This window comes from Bufo bufo, chromosome 7 (assembly GCF_905171765.1).
Source record: "Bufo bufo chromosome 7, aBufBuf1.1, whole genome shotgun sequence".
In the NCBI taxonomy this organism is placed as follows: domain Eukaryota; kingdom Metazoa; phylum Chordata; class Amphibia; order Anura; family Bufonidae; genus Bufo; species Bufo bufo.
This window is the reverse complement of record NC_053395.1, coordinates 171,528,613-171,548,982: the sequence shown is the minus strand read 5'-3', so window position 1 is coordinate 171,548,982 and position 20,370 is coordinate 171,528,613. Positions and strand designations below refer to the sequence as shown.

The 20,370-nt window shown below is 48.2% G+C and overlaps 1 protein-coding gene across 5 annotated transcripts in view; it reads left to right on the top strand.

The window, feature by feature from the left end:
- The first annotated feature begins 201 nt into the window (after positions 1-201).
- The window catches only part of PCNT (pericentrin), a 134,218-nt gene continuing 114,049 nt past the window's right edge, over positions 202-20,370 (top strand). For 4 of the 5 annotated variants that reach the window (XM_040441677.1, XM_040441678.1, XM_040441676.1 and 1 more), the window contains exons 1-6: positions 202-348; positions 3,920-4,093; positions 5,939-6,088; positions 7,835-7,984; positions 11,117-11,281; positions 11,892-13,661. In XM_040441677.1, the coding sequence (XP_040297611.1) occupies positions 292-348; positions 3,920-4,093; positions 5,939-6,088; positions 7,835-7,984; positions 11,117-11,281; positions 11,892-13,661 (2,466 nt within the window). In that variant the 5' untranslated portion in view covers positions 202-291. The remainder of the gene's footprint in view (positions 349-3,919; positions 4,094-5,938; positions 6,089-7,834; positions 7,985-11,116; positions 11,282-11,891; positions 13,662-20,370) is intronic. The other variant, XM_040441679.1, reaches the window with a different exon arrangement.

Here is a 20,370-nt window from a genome sequence, read left to right as displayed (position 1 = left end):
TTCGTTTACTGGGCACAGCCAAGACGAGGAAGAAAAAGAGACGTGAGCTTGTTCCTCAGGAATCCAATCACTATAGCAACCGGGATACGCCCTCTACTGGAGGGCGTTGTAAGTTTGAGTTTCTCCAATCCGAAGGCTGGTGTACAAGTTCGTTTTGTGGGCGGGACCATTGCTAAAGGCTCGGAGTTGATTGGCGGAAACTTTGTAACGATTGGGTCTTGTTTTTTGTGCGGATGAGGCGGGCTTGTTAGCGCCATGTTGAGTCTATTGAGTGACAGTTAGTGCAAAAGTATGGAGGGGACCGACGAGGAGCAACGTGAGAAGAAGCTGCAGGCCGGCCGGGAGAAGGTGAGACTGTGCTGGAATGTGCTGATGAGCCGGGCTCCTCTGTGCTGCTGTGGGCCCTGCAGTCTGCTCTCCTCACATTAGTGCTGTGTCCGCCAGCTGACGTGCTGCTGCTGCTAACCTGTGGAGTGCACTGAACTTCCCCCAGCATACAGTCTATACCTGCTGACTGTATATGTGGGACTTATTGGCCATTATAAAGGGGGTCCTATTCTAGTGGGCTCTGTTCTCATCTTGCACCGTAGTATTGGGATCTGTTCACACCTTAGTATTGGGGCTTGTTCAGACCTTGCACCCTTAGGGCCGGGCTGCGTTCGCCCCCCCCCCCCCCTTAGGGCCGGGCTGCGTTCGCCCCCCCCTTAGGGCCGGGCTGCGTTCGCCCCCCCCCCCTTAGGGCCGGGCTGCGTTCGCCCCCCCCCCCTTAGGGCCGGGCTGCGTTCGCCCCCCCCCCCTTAGGGCCGGGCTGCGTTCGCCCCCCCCCCCCCTCCTTAGGGCCGGGCTGCGTTCGCCCCCCCCCCTTAGGGCCGGGCTGCGTTCGCCCCCCCCCCCCCCCTTAGGGCCGGGCTGCGTTCGCCCCCCCCCCCCCCCCCTTGGGGCCGGGCTGGGTTCCCCCCCCCCCCCCCCCTTAGGGCCGGGCTGCGTTCGCCCCCCCCCCCCCCTTAGGGCCGGGCTGCGTTCGCCCCCCCCTTAGGGCCGGGCTGCGTTCGCCCCACCCTTAGGGCCGGGCTGCGTTCGCCCCACCCTTAGGGCCGGGCTGCGTTCGCCCCCCCCTTAGGGCCGGGCTGCGTTCGCCCCCCCCTTAGGGCCGGGCTGCGTTCGCCCCCCCCCTTAGGGCCGGGCTGCGTTCGCCCCCCTTAGGGCTGGTGTGTCCTGAGAGCCGGGTAATAAGTCTGGAATCCCTTCCCTGGGAATGTCCAATATACCCAGGACCACCTATAAATGTCCACTCTTAGTTGGGGGTTTGGCATAAGCCAAGGCCCTTTTGCGTCCTGGTTTGTGGGATTGTTCTGGCATAATCAGGACTGTTGGTAAATTTGCCTGCGCTGAATGCGGCCATATACATACAGTGATCAAGCAGGTGCCAGTGTTCTGTGCCAGTATGCTTTTTTTATATGCACCATTGTGACCGATGGCTGACATAGGCCACTGCATTGGAAAACGTATCTTAGCTTGTCACTGTGGAGTGATCAAGCTGGTAGACGATCATAAGGCGCATTACAGTAAAGTTTATTGCATCCTGTACCGGGTCGTGGTAATGCGCCTTATGATCGTCTACCAGCTTGATCACTCCACAGTGACAAGCTAAGATACGTTTTCCAATATATACCCGAGTGGCGACTTGGCCTTCGTCCCAAGGGGCTTCTTGACGCATCTGGCAGTACTGACCTGCACCTTTTATACTTCACAGCTCACCTGCAATACGGTTGCACTTAACTTCGTGCAACCATCACAGCTGAGTCTATCGCATCCACCAGCTCTTTGAAAGAAGCTGTTGTACCTCAATTTACTTACCCTATGAGCGCCTTTCTCACCCTTTGGCCGTTACCTTACTATAGGCCACTGCATGGCGGTACAGTAGCATACAGCACTGGAATACTTCAGGAAATACTCTTGACGTATACTTTGAACGAAATGTAGATGGCCGCCATGTAAGGCCTCCTGCACATGCGACTGTACTTGATGCGGATTTGATAGCTCTGCGTTAAAATCTGCAGGTTACATGCAACTTTTATTTGTGCATTTGCACTAGGTTTCACCCTTTGCATTTCAGAATTCGCCTCACAGGTCAAAAACTTGTGCATTGTCTTCTTCAGCTGAGTTCACATCAGCGTTCAGCCTTTCTGTTCTCCATTACAGGAGCAGGAGAACGGAAAGGACGGATTCGGTACATAGATGAGCCTACGGACCCCATAGACTATAATGGGGTCTGTTAGGGTTCCGCTCAGAAGAAGACTTTTGAAGTGGAGACAAAAGTCCTGCATGTAGGACTTTCTCTGAAGGGAAACATTATAGTCTATGGGGTCCGTCCTTTAGGTTCTCCTGTTCCTATAACGGAGCAGGAGAACGGAAGGGCTGAACGCTGATGTGAACTCGGGCCTAGCTGGTACTGTGCTACGGCGAAAATTTGCTGCAGTGTGTGACGGTTCCCTAGGGCCCTGATCACACAAGCGGCAAATTCACAGTTGCCGTACCAGCTATGTTGTGGGGCAAGTCTCCAGGCCGAGTTTCGCCCTTTGCAGTTGAGTGGAAAGGGAGAAATCTTCCCTTGGGGTCATTTATCAAACTGGTGTAAAGTAGAACTGGCTTGGTTGCCCGTATCAACCAATCGGATTGCACCTTTCATTTTGGACAGCTCCTTTGGAAAATTGAAGGTGGAATCTGATTGGTTGCTATGGGCAACTAAGCCAGTTCTACTTTACACCAGTTTGATAAATGACCCCAACTGTACTATTACTTTTTCCCTGTAGCAGAGAAGTCCCTGGGTGACTGCTGTTTCCCTCTGCAAAATGGTCTCTCTTAGGGCTCATGCACACGAATGTTTATTTTTTTTTTCCGTTCCGTAAACGGGCTGTATTTTAATTTCGTATACGGTCCATATACGGAACCATTCATTTCTATAGGTCCACAAAAGATGTGGACAGCACTCTTTGTGCTGTCAGCATCCGTTGCTCCGTTCCGTGGCCCCGCAAAAGTGATGAGGCATGTCCTATTGTCCATTTTGCGGATAAGAATAGGCATTTTTATAATGGGCCTCCTGTTCTGTTCCATTTCGAAAATTGCGGAAGGCACACGGGCAGCATCCGTTTTTTGCGGATTGCAAAAAACGCCACGGTCGTGTGCATGAGCCCTTAGGCCACTTTCACATGGTCAGTATTTGATATCCGTATTTGTAAGCTAAAACCACGAGTTGAACCTACAGAGAATAGGTATAATGAAAACATGCGTGTCTCGTGTCTTGGACCTTCTCCTTGTCTTAGCCAAAAAAATGAAGATACATTTGCCTCTGCTGTTGGGCACGCCCCTTTTCCACTCTTGTCACGCCCCCTTTTTCATCACAAATACTGTACACGGCTTGTGACTTTAAAGCTACTTTTCTGGCACAAATGAGATGATAAATCTCCCCCATTGTATATACCCATTTAGTCATTTCCCCCCCCCCCCAAAAAAAAAAAAAAAAAAAAAAAAAAACTTTGACCGCATTCTCCACTTGGTTTCCGAGCTCTCTTCCGTATTGCGCGAGCCCTGTTTGTGTAATATTTAAGCAGTTGTAAGTCCTAATCCCTCTCAATGAGCTTATGACAAGTGTAGTGAGATCTTCAGGTTACCATATGGAGCCTGTATTTCTCCCCCCTACTTCCTGAGCGAGGTTTTCTGCCCGTTCGTTTGGGATTTTTCCCGTGAAACCTCCTCTTTGACAATGCGTACTGGTGGACGGCGTCCCTTCAGCGGCGTTCAGCGGTTTTCCTTCACGTCCTTGCACCCCGCCTTCTATGAAAACGATGACTGTTTTGTGGCCCTGTTACCTTTTCCTCACCTACCTCTCGCTCTATCTTTCCTTTACCTTCCTGTGCAGCTTGCTCACTTCAGACAGCGCAAAACAAAAGGGGAAAGCTCAAAGGCGCAGAAAAAGGCGCAGAAGAGGAAGACTAAGGCTGTGCACCCGAATGACGTTTCGAAGGAGGAGGACGCGTTAGTCAAAGTAGAGTATGCAGAGAGGGATTCTGAGGCTGAAGATGTCACTTCGGAGGTATGTCACTGTCCAAGCTTAAAGGGCTTGTCCAGGATTTTGATATTGATGTCCTTGGATCATCAATATCAGATAGGCTGAGGTCCGACACCCTGCTACCCTGTCGATCTGCTGTTACCTTGCGGCTCCAGTGTCTGAACTACACAGCTCCATCCATAGTGTAATGGACAATGCTGGTAACTGCAGCGCTGCTCCCACTGAAGTGAATGGGATTGGGCTGTAATTCCAGGCACAATGAAGAGTCCCTTTCATTGTTTACATGGGCAGAGCGGCCTACCAGTACAAGCAGCACCTGCTGAAACTTGTCCATTTACTTTATTGGAGTGAGCACAGAAGCCTGTACTGCATGTACAACCAAAGTAATCATTAGGGTCTATTCACACGTCCGTTTTTTCTTTCCTGATCTGTTCCGTTTTTTCAGGAACAGATCTGGACCAGATCTGGACCCATTCATTTTCAATGGGTCCTGGAAAAAAACGGACAGCTCAATGTCAGATTTTTTCCAGGACCCATTGAAAATGAATGGGTCCAGATCTGGTCCAGATCTGTTCCTGAAAAAACGGAACAGATCAGGAAAGAAAAAACGGACGTGTGAATGGACCCTTAAAGTGTTTTTTTTTTTTTTTCTGACTACCTATTTTTTGCATTAGTAGTGCGGCCTTCTCCTTGCTCAACAACCACAGTGCCATACATTGTATAACGGCCGTGCTTGGTATTGCAGCTCAGCCCCATTTAATTCAATGGGGCTGAGCTGTGCCTAGGCCATGTGACCGATCAACACGATGTCACATGGCCTATTAAAAGCTAGAGAAGGCCGTGGCACTACTGCGAGCGCCGCTGCCTTCTCAAACAGCTCATTAGCAGAGGTTCTGGTTGTTGGACGCCCTCCAATCAGATACTGATAAGGCTACTTTCACACTTGCGCTTGATCGGATCCGTTCTGAACGGATCCGATCATATTAATGCAGACGGAGGCTCCGTTCAGAACTGATCCGTCTGCATTAATAACTTAGAAAAATTTCTAAGTGCGAAAGTAGCCTGAGCGGATCCGTTCAGACTTTCAATGTAAAGTCAATGGGGGACGGATCCTCTTGAAGATTGAGCCATATGGTGTCATCTTCAAGCGGATCCGTTCCCATTGACTTACATTGTAAGTCTGGACGGATCCGCACGCCTCCGCACGGCCAGGCGGACACCCGAACGCTGCAAGCAGCGTTCAGCTGTCCGCCTGGCCGTGCGGAGGCGAGCGGAGCGGAGGCTGAACGCCGCCAGACTGATGCAGTCTGAGCGGATCCGCATCCATTCAGACTGCATCAGGGCTGGACGGAAGCGTTCTGCTCCGCTCGTGAGCCCCTTCAAACGGAGCTCACGAGCGGACAGCAGAACGCTAGTGTGAAAGTAGCCTGACATCAGTAAAAAAAAACTCTCAGCAAACCCCTTTAAGTTTAAAGGGGTTTTCCGAGATTTTTTTCTTTTACAGCGCTAACAATTGCACTGCTTGCTGCCTTCTGAAAACAGCTGATCGTCGCGGGGTCCCTGGTGTCAGACCCCCACCGATCAAATACTGATGACTTATCCAGAGGATCCGTAAAAAAATATCCGTAAAAAAATAACGGAAAAACCTTCTAACTGTTGTGGTCCCTTTTTATTGTGCTGATTGGGGTGGGTTCCTGGAGGTCACTGGATGTGGGAGAGTAGCAGGATTTTACTTCCATATAGACTTGGATTCTTTTAAAAAGATATTGTATTATTTTTTTATTTCACATTGCTGTGTTTTTTATTTATTTTTTCCTGCTGATATATCCTACTTCTTCTAATAAGCTCATTACATTTCCCTTTTAGCAGAGCATGAACAGTTTATTGCATGCGCCTGAATATCAGGACAAGATGACCGACTTGGAATCTAGACTTGAACTGACAGATGACATTGCAGAGGGGGTCTCGGAGCTACAAACTCAATTGGAAGATGATCTGTCGACAGATCTCCTACATGAGGTACTTTACTTTTGCAGTAGGTTGAAAAACTATGTTGTTGTGTTTTTTTTTTTTTTGTGATTAGGGAAGCTAATTGAGAGAGCTTTGTGTATACAGATTTTTTATATATTTTTTTTGTACTGCAGCCTTAAAAGGATATTCACATTTTACCACAAAATTCTGCGACCATTGGGTAGGCGTGTGTCTAACCACACCACAGAGTCCTTCCCTAACACCAGTATGGTGTGAACAGGACCACCTTCTCAGGATCGATGGGGGTCCTAACGGTCGGACCCCTAAATAGGGACTAACTTTTAATCATGGCACAACCCCTTTAAATTGCTCCTTTTGTGAATAGGAGAGATTCAGGTAATGGAGGTCAGAATTTGGATGCTGTTGACTTTGTAGAAGGATGCTATAGAGCTCAAGAACTTGAACTAAAATTCAGTTGGATTCCATGTCTGATGAAGTTTGCTATGTAGTCCAAAGAATAAATGCATTACTCCATTCTTCTTCTTTTTGCTTAGGGTTAGCAGTTTGCTCTGATGCTTAAAGAGGACTTTTCACTGGAATAAAAAATGTAAAGGAAGTATACAGCCATGTAGAGCGACGCCCAGGGATCTCCCTGCACTTACTGTTATCCCTGGGCACCGCTCCGTTCTCCTGGTATAGCCTCCGGAATCTTCATAGTTAGACTCCACCCAGGGGAACCTGACGGCGTCTCCTTCTCACAGGCTGTAGCGCTGGCCAATCGCAGCGCTCAGCTCATAGCCTGAGTTTTTTTTTTTTCTCTCAGGCTATGAGCTGAGCGCTGTGATTGGCCAGCGCTACAGCCTGGGAGAAGGAGACGCCGGCAGGCTCAACTGGGTGGAGCCGAACATATGAAGATACCGGGAGAACGGAGCGGCGCCCAGGGATAACAGTAAGTGCAGGGAGATCCCTGGGCGCCGCTCTCCATGTCTGTATAGTTAGTTTACATTTTTTATTCTAGTGAAAGGTCCTCTTTAAAGAGAACCAGTCACAATGAAAATGCAGTGCAGTTATAGAGCAGGAGAAGCTGTGCAGTTTTGTGGGTAAAGATTCATTCATCAACCCTAACCTGTACTTCATTAATTTCCGAAGTCTGGAAGGCGGTCCTATCAGTGATTGACAGCCACCCCTCTGACTGTGTACACAGAGATAGCTGTCAGTTACTGATAGGACCGCCTCCTGGACTTCAAACCTCAGAATCTTTTCCCACAAAACTACAGGTTAATCTGCCCGGCTCTTCCTCCTCTAGAACACACTGCCTGCAGATTTTGCTGCATTTTTATGGTGACACGTTCCTTTTAAAGGGGTTGTCCAGGTTCAGGGCCGAACCCAAACATATCAGCTTTTTCACCCCGGCAGACATTTCATGCTCCGATCCTCTCCCTTGCGCTGTGCTGAATCTTCTAGGGAAGGGGCATTTTCAGCAGATCCGATGATGTACCAAGTCTCTGAATGGGAATGCTAAGTGGAGGCTTCCGCCTAGCAGTGAGCCTGGTGATGTTGCTGGCACTAATGGGTGGGCTTTAATGCTGCCCTAGCCTGTTGTCATCGGCAACACTGCTAGGTGGAAGCCTCTGCCTAGCAGTGTCAAAAATATAAACAAACAGCCCTTGCCCTGCGCGATACAGCATAGGGCAAGGGAGAGCATCGGAGCATGAAATGCGCCGATGCTCATATCTGAGTGGCTGCTTTGGTGAAAAAGGGACAACCTCTTTAACACAATAACTGTCCATGTAGGTGATGCAGACTGCTATTCGTGATCGGGATGATATCATAACTCAGTTATCCAGTAACTTGCAAACAGCTCTACTTAGTCGTGCGGAAGTAGAAAATGAGACTGTAGGCTTTTCCAGTCAGATCCACGCGATTCAAAGTCAGCTTCAAAATGTGAGTATTACAACAATGATGTTTCACCTATATATCCCCTCTGAAGGTCTGCAGAAGTGGTGACTGACCAGTACCTGCCGCCTAGCCCTCAGTGCGAATCTACAAATTCACAGCGCCATTGTCTCATTTAATTCAATAGAAACTTAGACATACTCTTTCCGAAAGTGAAGGCACATAGGCAAGCAGCTACACGTTTCAAGTTCACTTTTAAAAGTGAATAAACATCAAGCACTTTACTCTTCTGAATAAGGATTGCATCGCCTAAAAAATGACTGCATTTTAAATGCAAAGAAATTCTTCTGCACTCATATAATGTTGTTCACGCTTTGATTTTGATAGTTTTTTGCATGCAGTTTTATTGTAGCAGATGCTGCAATGTGGGACATTCAGCTTCTGTAGGTTCTATCATCTGGAAAAAAAAAGTGCATCAGAAAGTAAGATCTTTCACTAGAACCTTCAGGGTATGTTCACATGGCTAAAATCTGCCACGGATTGAGCAGCGGAAAATGGACATTATCCACTGCTGAATCCACTTTCAAAAACCTAACTGTGTAAAAAACAAAAAAAAAAAAACAGGCATGGGCATATATTATATATACAAATTTGTGCAGTTTTTCAGTACCGGATTTGAAGAACGCTTGAGAAGTGATATGTTTACTATTTTATTATGGATTCCATAGAAATCAGTAGGGGAGCAGAAAAACCTCTCTTCTAAAAGTAACTTTTCTAAAATGTTTGTAAAAACGCCACTGAAACCACCTCAAAATGACAAATCTACCACCAAAAATGACCTTTTCAGCTACTGATTTTTCTGCTGTGAATTTTAGCTGTGTGAACATATCTTCAAGGAAAATCAGCCACTACAAATCTGCTCCACAAACTCCAAGTGATTTGTCCCATCCTTAAAGGGGTTGTGTAAGATTTTGATATGGATGGCCTATCTTCAGGATGGGTGATCAGTATCAAATTTGCCGGTTTCCAACTTCCTGCACCCCTGCCAATAGCGGTTTGTGGAGGCCACCGCACTCCAGTGAGTGCTGTATCCTCTTCCTAGGCCAGTGACGTCATGTTCATCGGGTGCATAGCCTAGGAGCATCTTGGTCCAATTCAAATCAATGGGGCTGAGGTGCAATATCAAGCACAGCCGCTATCCAATGGACAGTGCTGCGCTTGGTGAGGTGCAAGCAGGCTGCGGCGCTCACAGGACCGCAGTGGCCCCCTCAAACTGCTGATTGTAGGGGTGTTGCGGACAACAATAGGACATGTTCTATTTTTTTCGGGAACGGGAAACGGAATGGGTTCGCAATTCCGTTCAGCAAAATGCGGAACAGAATTGCGGCCGTGTGAATGGACCCCAAAGGGGGTCTCCTGGTGTTTGTGTGCCATCACAAGTGGCATGTTTTGCTGTTGGAGGTTTTGTTGAATGGGGTTGCGTTGGCGGCAAGCACGTGGATTTCTACCACCCCCGTTCTGATGAATAGTACAGTTTTTTTCAGCAAGAAAAAAACTGTCATGTTGGAAGACGCCCTAAATACGGTTTACCAACAGAGGGGAAAATGGTAGTGTGGTTAAAAAACAAGTAAAGAAACCTTACCGAGCTCTTTAATTTTCCTCTTTCAGTTAGACCACGTGACCTGCACTCTGATCTGTATGCTACAGTGTTTTATGCATTCCTCTGAGCCTTTATTATAGTAATGATATGTCCACATATAAAATGCTGCAGGCTTTCGATAGTCAGTGTGGGTCATGTGGTCTAACAGAAGGACCGAATGGAGACTGAGTATCGGTAAGGACCCCCCTCCCCCATAATATTCTGAACTCTTCTATAGCTTTTATTTTACTTAAAGGGGTTGTCTCACTTAAGCAAGTGCAAAACTACAGCTCCCAGCATGCCTGGACAGCCTACAGCAGGCATGCTCAACCTGTGTCCCTCCAGCTGCTGTAAAACTACAACTCCCACAATGCTCTGCTTCAGGCTGTTCGGGCATGCTGGGAGTTGTAGTTTTGCAACGGCTGTACGGCCGCAGGTTGAGCATGCATGGCCTACAGCTATTAGGGCATGCTGGGAGTTGTAGTTTTGGAACAGCTGGAGGGCCGCAGGTTGAGCATCCCTGATGTAGAGAAAGTTAATACAAGCTTCTTACTTATGTATTGTGATTGTCCAGATTGCCTCGTTTGCTGGCTTGATAAATTTTTCCATCAAATTAAACACTGCTGGTTTCCATGGTTACGACCACCCTGCAATCCATCAGTGGTGGTCTTGCTTGCACACTATAGGAAAAAGCGCTGGCCTCTGGTGGTCGGGGCTGGGAATGCGCATAGGCTAGTGCTTTTTCCCATAGTGTGCAAGCACGACCATCACTGGTGGATTGCAGGTGGTCATAACCATGGAAACGAGCCATGTATAATGTGATGGAAAAATTTAAGTTCAATGTCATGTTTTCATCAAAAAATAAATGTTAGCATATGTTACTGCTGCAGCAGCATTATGCATAAAGCAATCTTTAGTTTCTTCACATACCACTGTTTTACTTGAGTTTTTTTCCCTTTGTTACGGCAATTTAAACATTTACAATATGAGGACCTTCTCAAGATGGCTCCTCTGCCAGTTCTGTGAGGTCAAAACTGCTTTCCCTCACTTTCCATACACACCTGCTGTAGCCAGCAGCTCCCTGCCAGCCAATCAGATTGGATTACTGAGGGACACGCCTCCTCACTCTGAAGCCTAATGCAGGCATGCAGTGTGAAAGACCGCCCCTCCATCTTCCTGTCGTCTTAGCCAGAGGCAGACAAGCCATAGCAACTGTCTTTTAAGGGAGCAGTGGAAAGGGACAGAGGACATTAAAGAAAGCTGTTATTATAAGGTAATTACAGATCTTTTGGCAATCATTGACAGACTAACTCAGGTATACATGCCTAGCTCTAATAAGCTAGCAAATAAAATAAAAAATATGACAGTTACCCTTTAATCACACCAGCAAAGGAGGCAATATGGACAATCACAATACATTAGTAAGTGGCTTGCATTAACTTTATCTACATGATAAATGCCCTTGGCAGAAGTGAGACAACCCCTTAAACCCCTAGACTTACCTTTCAAATATATTATATACTTTTTTTTTTTTTTTTAAGGCAAATAAGTTTTTAAAAGTCAAAAGTCCAGGAAAAAGGGAGTTGTATGAAGCTCAACAACAGTTTTCTGTGCTTCAGAACAGTCTCTTGAACCAGACAGAGCGCATGTGTCAATTAGACCAAAAAGCACAAGAACTGGAAAAGGATTTGGAAACTGCTCAGAAGGTAAGGGCTCTTTCACACTTGCGTTCTTTTCTTCTGGCATAGAGTTCCGTCGTCGGGGCTCTATGCCGGAAGAATCCTGATCAGTTTTATCCTAATGCATTTTGAATGGAGAGAAATCCGTTCAGGATGCATCAGGATGTCTTCAGTTCCGGACTGGAACGTTTTTTGGCCGGAGAAAATACGGCAGCATGCTGCGCTTTTTGCTCCGGCCAAAAATCATGAACACTTGCCGCAAGGCCGGATCCGGAATTAATGCCCATTGAACGTCATCCATGCGCATGGGGTGCTCTGACGTCATTCTGGAGCGCCCCGGGAGCCGCACGGACTGTAAGTATACTGCTCCCCACTACTACTATGGCAGCCAGGACTTTATAGCGTCCTGGGTGCCATAGTAACACTGAACGCATTTTGAAGACGGATCCGTCTTCAAATGCTTTCAGTTCACTTGCGTTTTTCCGGATCCGGCGGGCACCTCCGGCAAATGGAGTGCACGACGGATCCGGACAACGCAAGTGTGAAAGATCCCTTAGATTAATTCAACGGTCTGGTCATAAACTAATTCTATACAGTAAGTGAAATTATTAAAGTATGACTCGTTGTTTTCTTATAGGAAACTAAAGAAAATGAGAATAAAGTGGCACAACTTGAAAATTTGATGCAGGAGCAACAGTCGAGACTCGAATTCTTACAAGAAGAGCTGGAAAAGTCTGAAAATTCAGTGTGCAACCTGCAGCAAGAACTTTCTGATAGAAATCAGGAAATCACGCAGCTTCAACATAAGGTTACAGTGCCCATTCCATCAGTATGGTCCTACACCAGTCTTGATGGGGACATTGGAGGCGGTGGAGAATCCACACATAATGCCAGTAACATGGACACAGAGTCACTAACTGCACTAGTTATAGATTTAAAAGAAAGACTTGCAGAATCAGAAACCCTTCGGGAGAGTTTACGCATGAAGATGGAAGAACAAATGCAGGCATTCGAAATGGAAAGATCTTCCTGGGAGCAAAAGCACAATGACATGGTGGCAAATCTTACTCTTAAATTGCAAGAAGCAGAAGAGATTGCAGCCCAGGACAAACATGAGAAAGACCGTTTGAACCAAGAGCTCCGTGATCTTAAAAATAATCTGAAAGTGGAAGCTGAAAACAGCAAAGCCTTGAAACTGCAGCATGAGAGAGACTTGCATATGTATGACGTTAAGCTACAGAGCTTGGCAGAAGATAAAACTAAACTGAACCAACAGCTGGCTGGTACCTGGAAACATCAGGACACAGAAGAGGTTGTTGATATTAAAATAACTGATAAAGATATGAGAGTGGATCATTTTAGACATGAGTTAGAAGATCTTAAGAAAAACCTGAGCAGAGTTAAAGCCAGAAAGGAACTTGAGAATTCTAAAGCAGTCCAACTTCACAAAGCAGAAGATGAAGTTTCTACACCAGCTTTTACGTCACTGGACAAATACTTGATCCCAAGCCTCTCGCATGAGAATTTGGATTTTAACAATAGCGAAGATGAATGCAGAGACCACAGTAAATTTGAGCTTGATAGTGACTTTATACTGGAACAAAGTTTGAACTCTACCTTTGAAGGAAATATACATTTTCTTTCTTCTCCAATGCCGATTACTGGTGTTCTAGCAGGTGGTGCTGCCTTAGGAACTCTTTTAGACCCAGAGTCCTTTGCTATTTATCTTTCCGGTAATACGAAGCCTAGTGATAATGCTGAACTTAGCCCCGTGCCAGCAGACAACTTGGTTCAAAAATGCTCAGCTTTAAAGGAGAAGCTTCAGGTCAAAGAAGACCAGTTACGGATGAGCTCTGAGGCTCTAGCTGAAGCTTTACAGAAGTGGAGAGACGTGACAGCCGAGCTTGAAGCTGCAAAACTAGAACTGGGACAGGCAAATAAAAATGAACACTGGGAAGAGCAACAGAGAATGTTAGAGGAAATAAAGTACGAGAGGGATGATCTAAGAAAGCGCATAACTGATCAAGAACAACTTATGAGAGAGGTCGAGGAGCAGAAATCTGTGAATGAGGAACATTTAGCCCATCTTGTAGAGGAGAAGACCACTCTAGAAAAAAGGCTGGCTGTAGTGGAGAAAGAGCTGGAAAAGAGCCTTGAACTGTATAAAAATCTAGAGATTAGCCATCTCAATCTTGGGCAGAATTTGCAGAACTCTGAAGTGGCTCGAGAGTCTGAACGTCAGGATTTTGACAATAAACTAAACGCCAAAGGTGTAGAGCAGCAGCTACTGCAAGAATCAATTAGAGCTAAGGAAACTGAATTCCTTCAGAGGGAGGAGAACCTGCGGGAGGAAGTTTGCTTACTAAGGCAGGTAAAGGAAGATCTAGAGAACAAGTTGCGAGAGGAGGTTAGTAGAATTGTGTATCACTTTTCACTGTTTATGTGAGTTCCACCTTTTTATAACAAATTTTACTATTTAAGGCTACTTTCACACTAGCGTTCGGGGTTCCGCTTGTGAGCTCCGTTTGAAGGCTCTCACAAGCGGCCCCGAACGGATCCGTAGAGCCCCAATGCATTCTGAATGGATGCGGATCTGCTCAGAATGCATCAGGATGGCTCCGCTTGGCCTCCGTTCCGCTCAGCAGGCGGACATCCGAACGCAGCTTGCAGCGTTCTGGTGTCCGCCTGGCCGTGCGGAGCCAAACGGATCCGTCCAGACTTACGATGTAAGTCAATGGGGACGGATCCGTTTGATGTTGACACAATATGGTGCAATTTCAAACGTATCCGTCCCCCATTGACTTTCAATGTAAAGTCTGGACGGATCCGTCTGAACAACTTTCACACTGAGAATTTTTCCTGAACTATAATGCAGACGGATCCGTTCTGAACGGATCCAAACGTCTGCATTATAGGAGCGGATCCGTCTGTGAAGACACCAGACGGATCCGCTCTGAACGCAAGTGTGAAAGTAGCCTAAGTTTGGGATCATACATGCATTTTTTTTTTATTTATTTTTTTTGCCAAACCCAGAAGTGAATCCAGTAGGGAGGGAAAGCTTAGAGTATTCCCATCTGGACATTTTTTGGGACTTCCATAGAAATAAACCGAGAAAGCCGCGCATGCGTGGCTACCTTTCCATTTACAGCAGTGTGAGAAGGGGCCTGTTCTCAAAATAGGGGATCCCACACAAATCTGACGTTTACAGCATGTCCTGTGGATTTGCCATAAGTGTCTAAATGGGAAAACCCCTTTAAGTCCTTCTGTTATATTTCCTACCCTTTTTAGTCCACTTGGTTTTGGCTCAAAAACTGCATGTATTGCACCGAAAACCTCATGTTAGTCCAGCCTAAGGCCTCTTTCACACGAGCGTGACGGATTAAGTCCAGATGCCTTCAGGGAAACTCGCACCATTTTGCAAGCAAGTTGTCAGTTTTGTCTGCGATTGGGTTCAGTTGTTCCGTTTTTTTCTGCACGGGTGCAATGCGTTTTGATACGTTTTTAACGCGCGTGATAAAAAAACTGGAGGTTTACAAACATCATCTCTTAGCAACCATCAGTGAAAAACTCACTGCATCCGCACTTGCTTGCGGCTGCAATGCGTTTTTCACTGAATCCTCATTCGCTTCTATGAGGCCAGGGCTGCGTGGAAAACGCAGAATATAGAACATGCTGCGTTTTTTAACGCAACGCAGAACTGATGCGTGAAAAAAAAAAATGCTCATGTACACAGACCCATTGAAATGAATGGGTCAGGATTTAGTGCGGGTGCTATGCGTTCACGTCACACATTGCACCCGTGCGGAAGACTCGTGTGAAAGGGGCCTAAGGGTAGGCTCACATAGTGTATTTTTCACACTGATTCATTCTTTGCCAAAATCAGTTTGAAATATGCATGTATTCAGCATCCCAATGATTTGATTAGGAATCCCCACTGTAGTTCATACAGGACTGATTTGCAATCCACACTGCAGAAAAAAGTGCGACTAGTCTGACTTTGGATCCTTTGCATGACAAACTGCTAATTTGTGCCAGATCCAAGGATCAGCCTCTGATTTCTTCCATGGATTCCACTATAAATACACTTGAAATACACATGGTAAAGCCATGGAGGGGTTTTGTATATGGAAAATTCTCCTTCTCTGGAGTGTGTGTGTGTTCGTCAGTGGATACAAGAAAAGAAATACGAACGTTCCTGCAAATGCTCGTTCCTGACAATTTGCCCGTCTAAAAGAACAGCCAATCGCCTGACGAACAAGCCAAATGCTCGTTCATCGGGTGATCCTGTCATTCATAGAGGCACCTCCAATCCGCGCGGGTGCAATGTGTTTTGATGCGTTTTTCACGCGCGTGATGAAAAAAACCTGAAGGTTTGCAAACAACTTTTCTTAGCAACCATCAGTGAAAAACGCATTGCATCCGCACTTGCTTGCGAATGCAATGTGTTTTTCACTGAAGTCCCATTCACTTCTATGGTGCCAAGGCTGCGTGAAAAACACAGAATATAGAACATGCTGTGTTTTTCACGCAACGCAGAACTGATGTACTCATGTACACGGACCTATTGAAATTATTGGGTCAGGATTCAGTGCGGCTGCTATGCGTTCACGTTACACATTGCACCCGCGCGGAAGGCTCGCTCGTGTGAAAGGGGCCTAAGAAGCGGTAAAATCCAGGACTTTGCGTCCTTTTTTTCAGTAGGAAAACAGCACAATTGATAAAGTACATTACAAAAATAATTTTTGGACAATTTAGAACAGTTGAACTCCCTCGGCCCCTTTCACACGAGCGAGTTTTCCACTTGGGTGCAATGCGTGACGTGAACTTTATTTGAATGTGTCTGTGTACATAAGCGTTTAATTTATTTTAAACGCATCAGTTCTGCGTTGCGTCAAAAACGCTGCATGTTCTATATTCTGCGTTTTTCACGCAGCCCTGGCCCTGTAGAAGTGAATGGGGCTTTAGTCAAAAATACATTGCATCCGCAAGCAAGTGCGGATGCAATGGGTTTTTCAATGATGGTTTCTAGGAGATGTTTGTAAACCTTCAGTTTATCACGCACGTGAAAAAGGCATCAAAAGGCATTGTACCCGCGCGGAAAAAACTGAACGCATCTGGAACCAATCCGTCACGCTCGTGTGAAAGGGGCCTTAAGGACCCAGGACGAGCATTCTCGTCCTGCGGTCCTTATCTCCCCCCCCCCCCCCACGTGTAGTGCCGCGATCAGCAGCAGAGATCCGGCTGTTACTGACAGCCGGATCCCTGCTGCATCCACCAGCATTGGTGATAACGCCGGTGGATTAGCCCCTCATATGACGCGGTCAGCGATTAGCCCCTCATATGACGCGGCATATGGGAGGTTTGCACTCCCTCACCTTAGCCATTGGGTCCCCGCGCTGCTGTGGTGGGGAGCCTATGGTTGCCATGGCAGCCCCAAGCCATTTCAGGGCCTTGGGGCCAGGCATTTACGGAGGCCTATGAGGCCCAGCCCCCAGGCTGGGTCTCGTAGGCAAATTATCAGTGTATTACAGTACACTGTGTAATACACTGATAGTCAATGCAGTACAATACAGACTTATTGTGCTGCATTGAAAAAGGGATCAGACCCTGTAATGTTGAAGTCCCAGAGTAGGACAAAAAAATAAAGTGAATAAAGTTTAAAAAAAAATTTAAAGAGTCCTTTTCCCAAAATAAAGTAAAAAAAAAATTAGTGAGAAAAAGAAGAGTAGACATATTGGGTATCGCCACATCCATATCGACCGGCTCTATAAAAATATCACATTACCTAACCCCTCAGGTGAACACAGTAAAAAATAAAAACTGTGTTAAAAAAATAATTATATTTTTCTCGCCCAGTTTCCTTGGGGGACACAGAAGACCTTGGGTATAGCTCATCTCCATAGGAGGCGTGACACTAAGTGAAAGCTGTTAAGCCCCTCCTCCACAGCTATACCCTCAGCCTGGAGAGAAAGGCAGCCAGTTTTTTGCTTAGTGTCCAAGGAGGCAAGACACTCCCTGCTCTGCAGGGCTGGTTTCTCCTTGTTTCAATTTTAGATTTTTACTTTTTTCTTTTCTTTTTGTTCCAGATCATCAGGGATAACAGAGTCGCACTAGACCTCTCTGTTCTCCCGGGGTTGAGCTGCGCCAGTGCCGGTCACCCGCACTGCTGCCTCCCCCACAGAAGGCAAGGTGGATCAGGGCAGCCCAGCTTCCCTACATCCCGCCAGCGCAAGGGTCGCCCGCACGCCAAGTCCCTCTTCCAGCGTCCTGCCACTACGGTGCCAGTAGCTGAAGGGGTGACCCTGCTGGAATGGACTGAGGGTGAAGACGGCTGTGGTAAGAAAGAGGCTTCTCCAGCCCTACGTCCCCCACCCCCCCCCACCCTGGTCTCCTGCGTGCCTGACCCCCATACTGGGCCTCTAGTCCCCTGCTGGATCTATGCTGGCCCCTGGGGTACCGCAGAGCGGCAATTTCCTTCTGCCTCCCCCTGCCTGGCTCCCATAGACATGCAGCCAGTGGCTGTCTCCACAGCCAGCTACAGAAGCGGCAACTAACATGGGTGGAAATCAGCACAGGCATCTCCTACCGGAGTGTTGCTCAAGGCCTGAGGCTCCTGACGGCTGTGGAGTAAGGCCTCGCCTCCGGCCGACATTGGTAGTCCGGTGCGGCCGGGCGCCGCAAAATCTTAGCCCAGGCTCCGCGGCCTGCTAGGCCGCCATTCCGGGTCCCTGACTCTTCCGACCGGCGGGGTGGGCTCCCGCGGCCGGCAAGCCGCCATTCCGAGCCCCTGACTCTTCCGGCCGGCGGGGTGGGCTCCTGCGGCCGGCAAGCCGCCATTCCGAGCCCCTGACACTCCGGCCGGCGGGGTGGGCTCCCGCGGCCGGCTTTGGGCTTGACGTCTATGCCCAGCAGGCCCCGGCTGACCGTTGGTGCCGGTCGGTGGGGCTCCGCTAATTTTAGCCCAGGTTTCGCGGCCTGCTGGGCCGCAATTCCGACCGGCCCGCGGGGTGGGCACCCGCGGCCGGTTTTGATGCGCCACTCCGCCTCAGGTCCCGGCGGTACATACCGGGCGCCGCAAATTTAGACCCCGGCTTCACGGCCTACTAGGCCGCAAAATTCCGGCCTCTGGTGGAGGGGGCGGGAACTTCTCCAGGCGCGAATTCTTCCCGCCGGGAGGTTCCTCCGCCCCCAGGGGATCGCAGCGCCGCCCTCCAGGCCGGATCCATGTTAACCCTTTGGGTACAGGCCGGCTCCCAATGGGCCTGTATGGCTGGCCCCCCTTTTCCTGACTATCTGTGCCCCTATAGGTGGCCCCCCTTTAGCCTCAGAGAAGCTGTGTTTTTAATAAAAAAATAAATAAATAAAAAAAAAATGAAAATAAAAAATAATAATAACAGATTTCTATTGGACTGCGCAGGACGCTGCAGCCTCATCAGTAGTGCTGCATGTCTGCATGCCCTCTTTCCACAGGCGGCATAGTGTTGTGCTCCCAACCTGCGTAGGTGCTAGGGCATCGGATACGGTGCTGGCCATGTGCATGACCCCCTTCCATAGGCGGAATGCTGCACTCTCTATGGATTTGCTGCCGGCCATGTGCGTGACCCCCTTCCATGGGCGGAACGCAGCGTTCTCACTGGATTCGCTGTCGACCATGTACGTGACCCCCTTCTCTAAGCGGAATGCTGCACTCTCACTGGTTTCACTGCCGGCCATGTGCGTGACCCCCTTCCATGGGCGGAACGCAGCGCTCTCACTGGATTCGCTGTCGGCCATGTGCGTGACCCCCTTCTTAGGCGGAACGCTACACTCTCACTGGATCTGTTGCCGATCATGTGCATGACCCCCCTTTTTAGGCGGAATACTGCACTCTCACCGGATACGGTACTGGCTATGTGCACGACCCCCTTCCATAGGCGGAACGCTGCACTCTCTCTCATGTGCTATGATGTACTTATGTACTATGTTGCTATGCTGCACTCTCACTGGTTTCGCTGCCGGCCATAGGCATGACTCAGGCAGCATACATACATCCCTCCGTCTGTGGTTGTTTTCTCGCAGGTACGTTGCTGGCCATGTGCATGTACCCCATATATGGCGGGGTGCTTGCACTCTCGCTGGATCCGCTGTCAGCCATATGCATGACCCCTCTTCCGTGGGCGGTGTACGCACTCTCGCTGGATTCGCTGCCTGCCATGGGCATGCCTTCCTTCCTCAGGTGACATACACACATTCTCACTGACTGTGTTTGTCTCTCACCAGTACGATGCTGGCCATGTGTATGACTCCCATATATGGCGGGTGCACGCACTCTCCCTGGATGAGATGCTGGCCATGTGCATTACCCCCCCCTTTTTTTCTGGGCGGCATGCTACACTCTCACCGGATACCTTGCTGGCCATGAGCATTGCCCTCTAACATGCGTGGAACGCTTGCACTCCCATTGGATACGGTGCTGGCCTTGTGCGTGGCCACCCCTCATTCCATGGGCAGAATTTGGCACGCTCATGAGATTCACGGCTGTCCTTGTATGACTGTGCTGGACTTGTACATGTCCCCCTTCATTGGCAGAGTAGTTGCACTCTCGCTAAATCAGTGTTGGGTGTATTATTGCACACTCACTTAATGCTAGGATAACCCTGTGCATGTTCCCCTTTCACTAGGTGGACCTCCTGTGTTCATGCTGGATTATAGGGTATGTCCTGCTTCTCTGAAGTAGGTACGGCCTTAGGCATCACTCCCTTTTGGGACCTGCCTTTGCACTCTTGCCGACCGCAGTTTGCCAGATACAATTTCCCCCCTTTTCGGGGCGGACTGCTTGCGTTCCATCGCATGCTATACTAGGCTTGTGCATAACTCCCTTTCAGGTTGCACTTTGCAATTCCGTACATGCTGTGGCACTCTGTGGTGAGCCCCCCTTTCTCGCTAAATTAACCTTTTGCAGTGAGCGGACGTTCTTGTGCGTTGTTTGGGCCGTGTATGCCTTCTCCTCCTGTAGGTGGGTTGGCCTTCTCACTGCTTACGGGCTGCTCGTACGTATGCCTCATCTACTTCCTGCGGCATACTTTTGTTTTCTTGGGATACGATGCCTGCCACAAACCTTGCACTCGTCTCTAAGG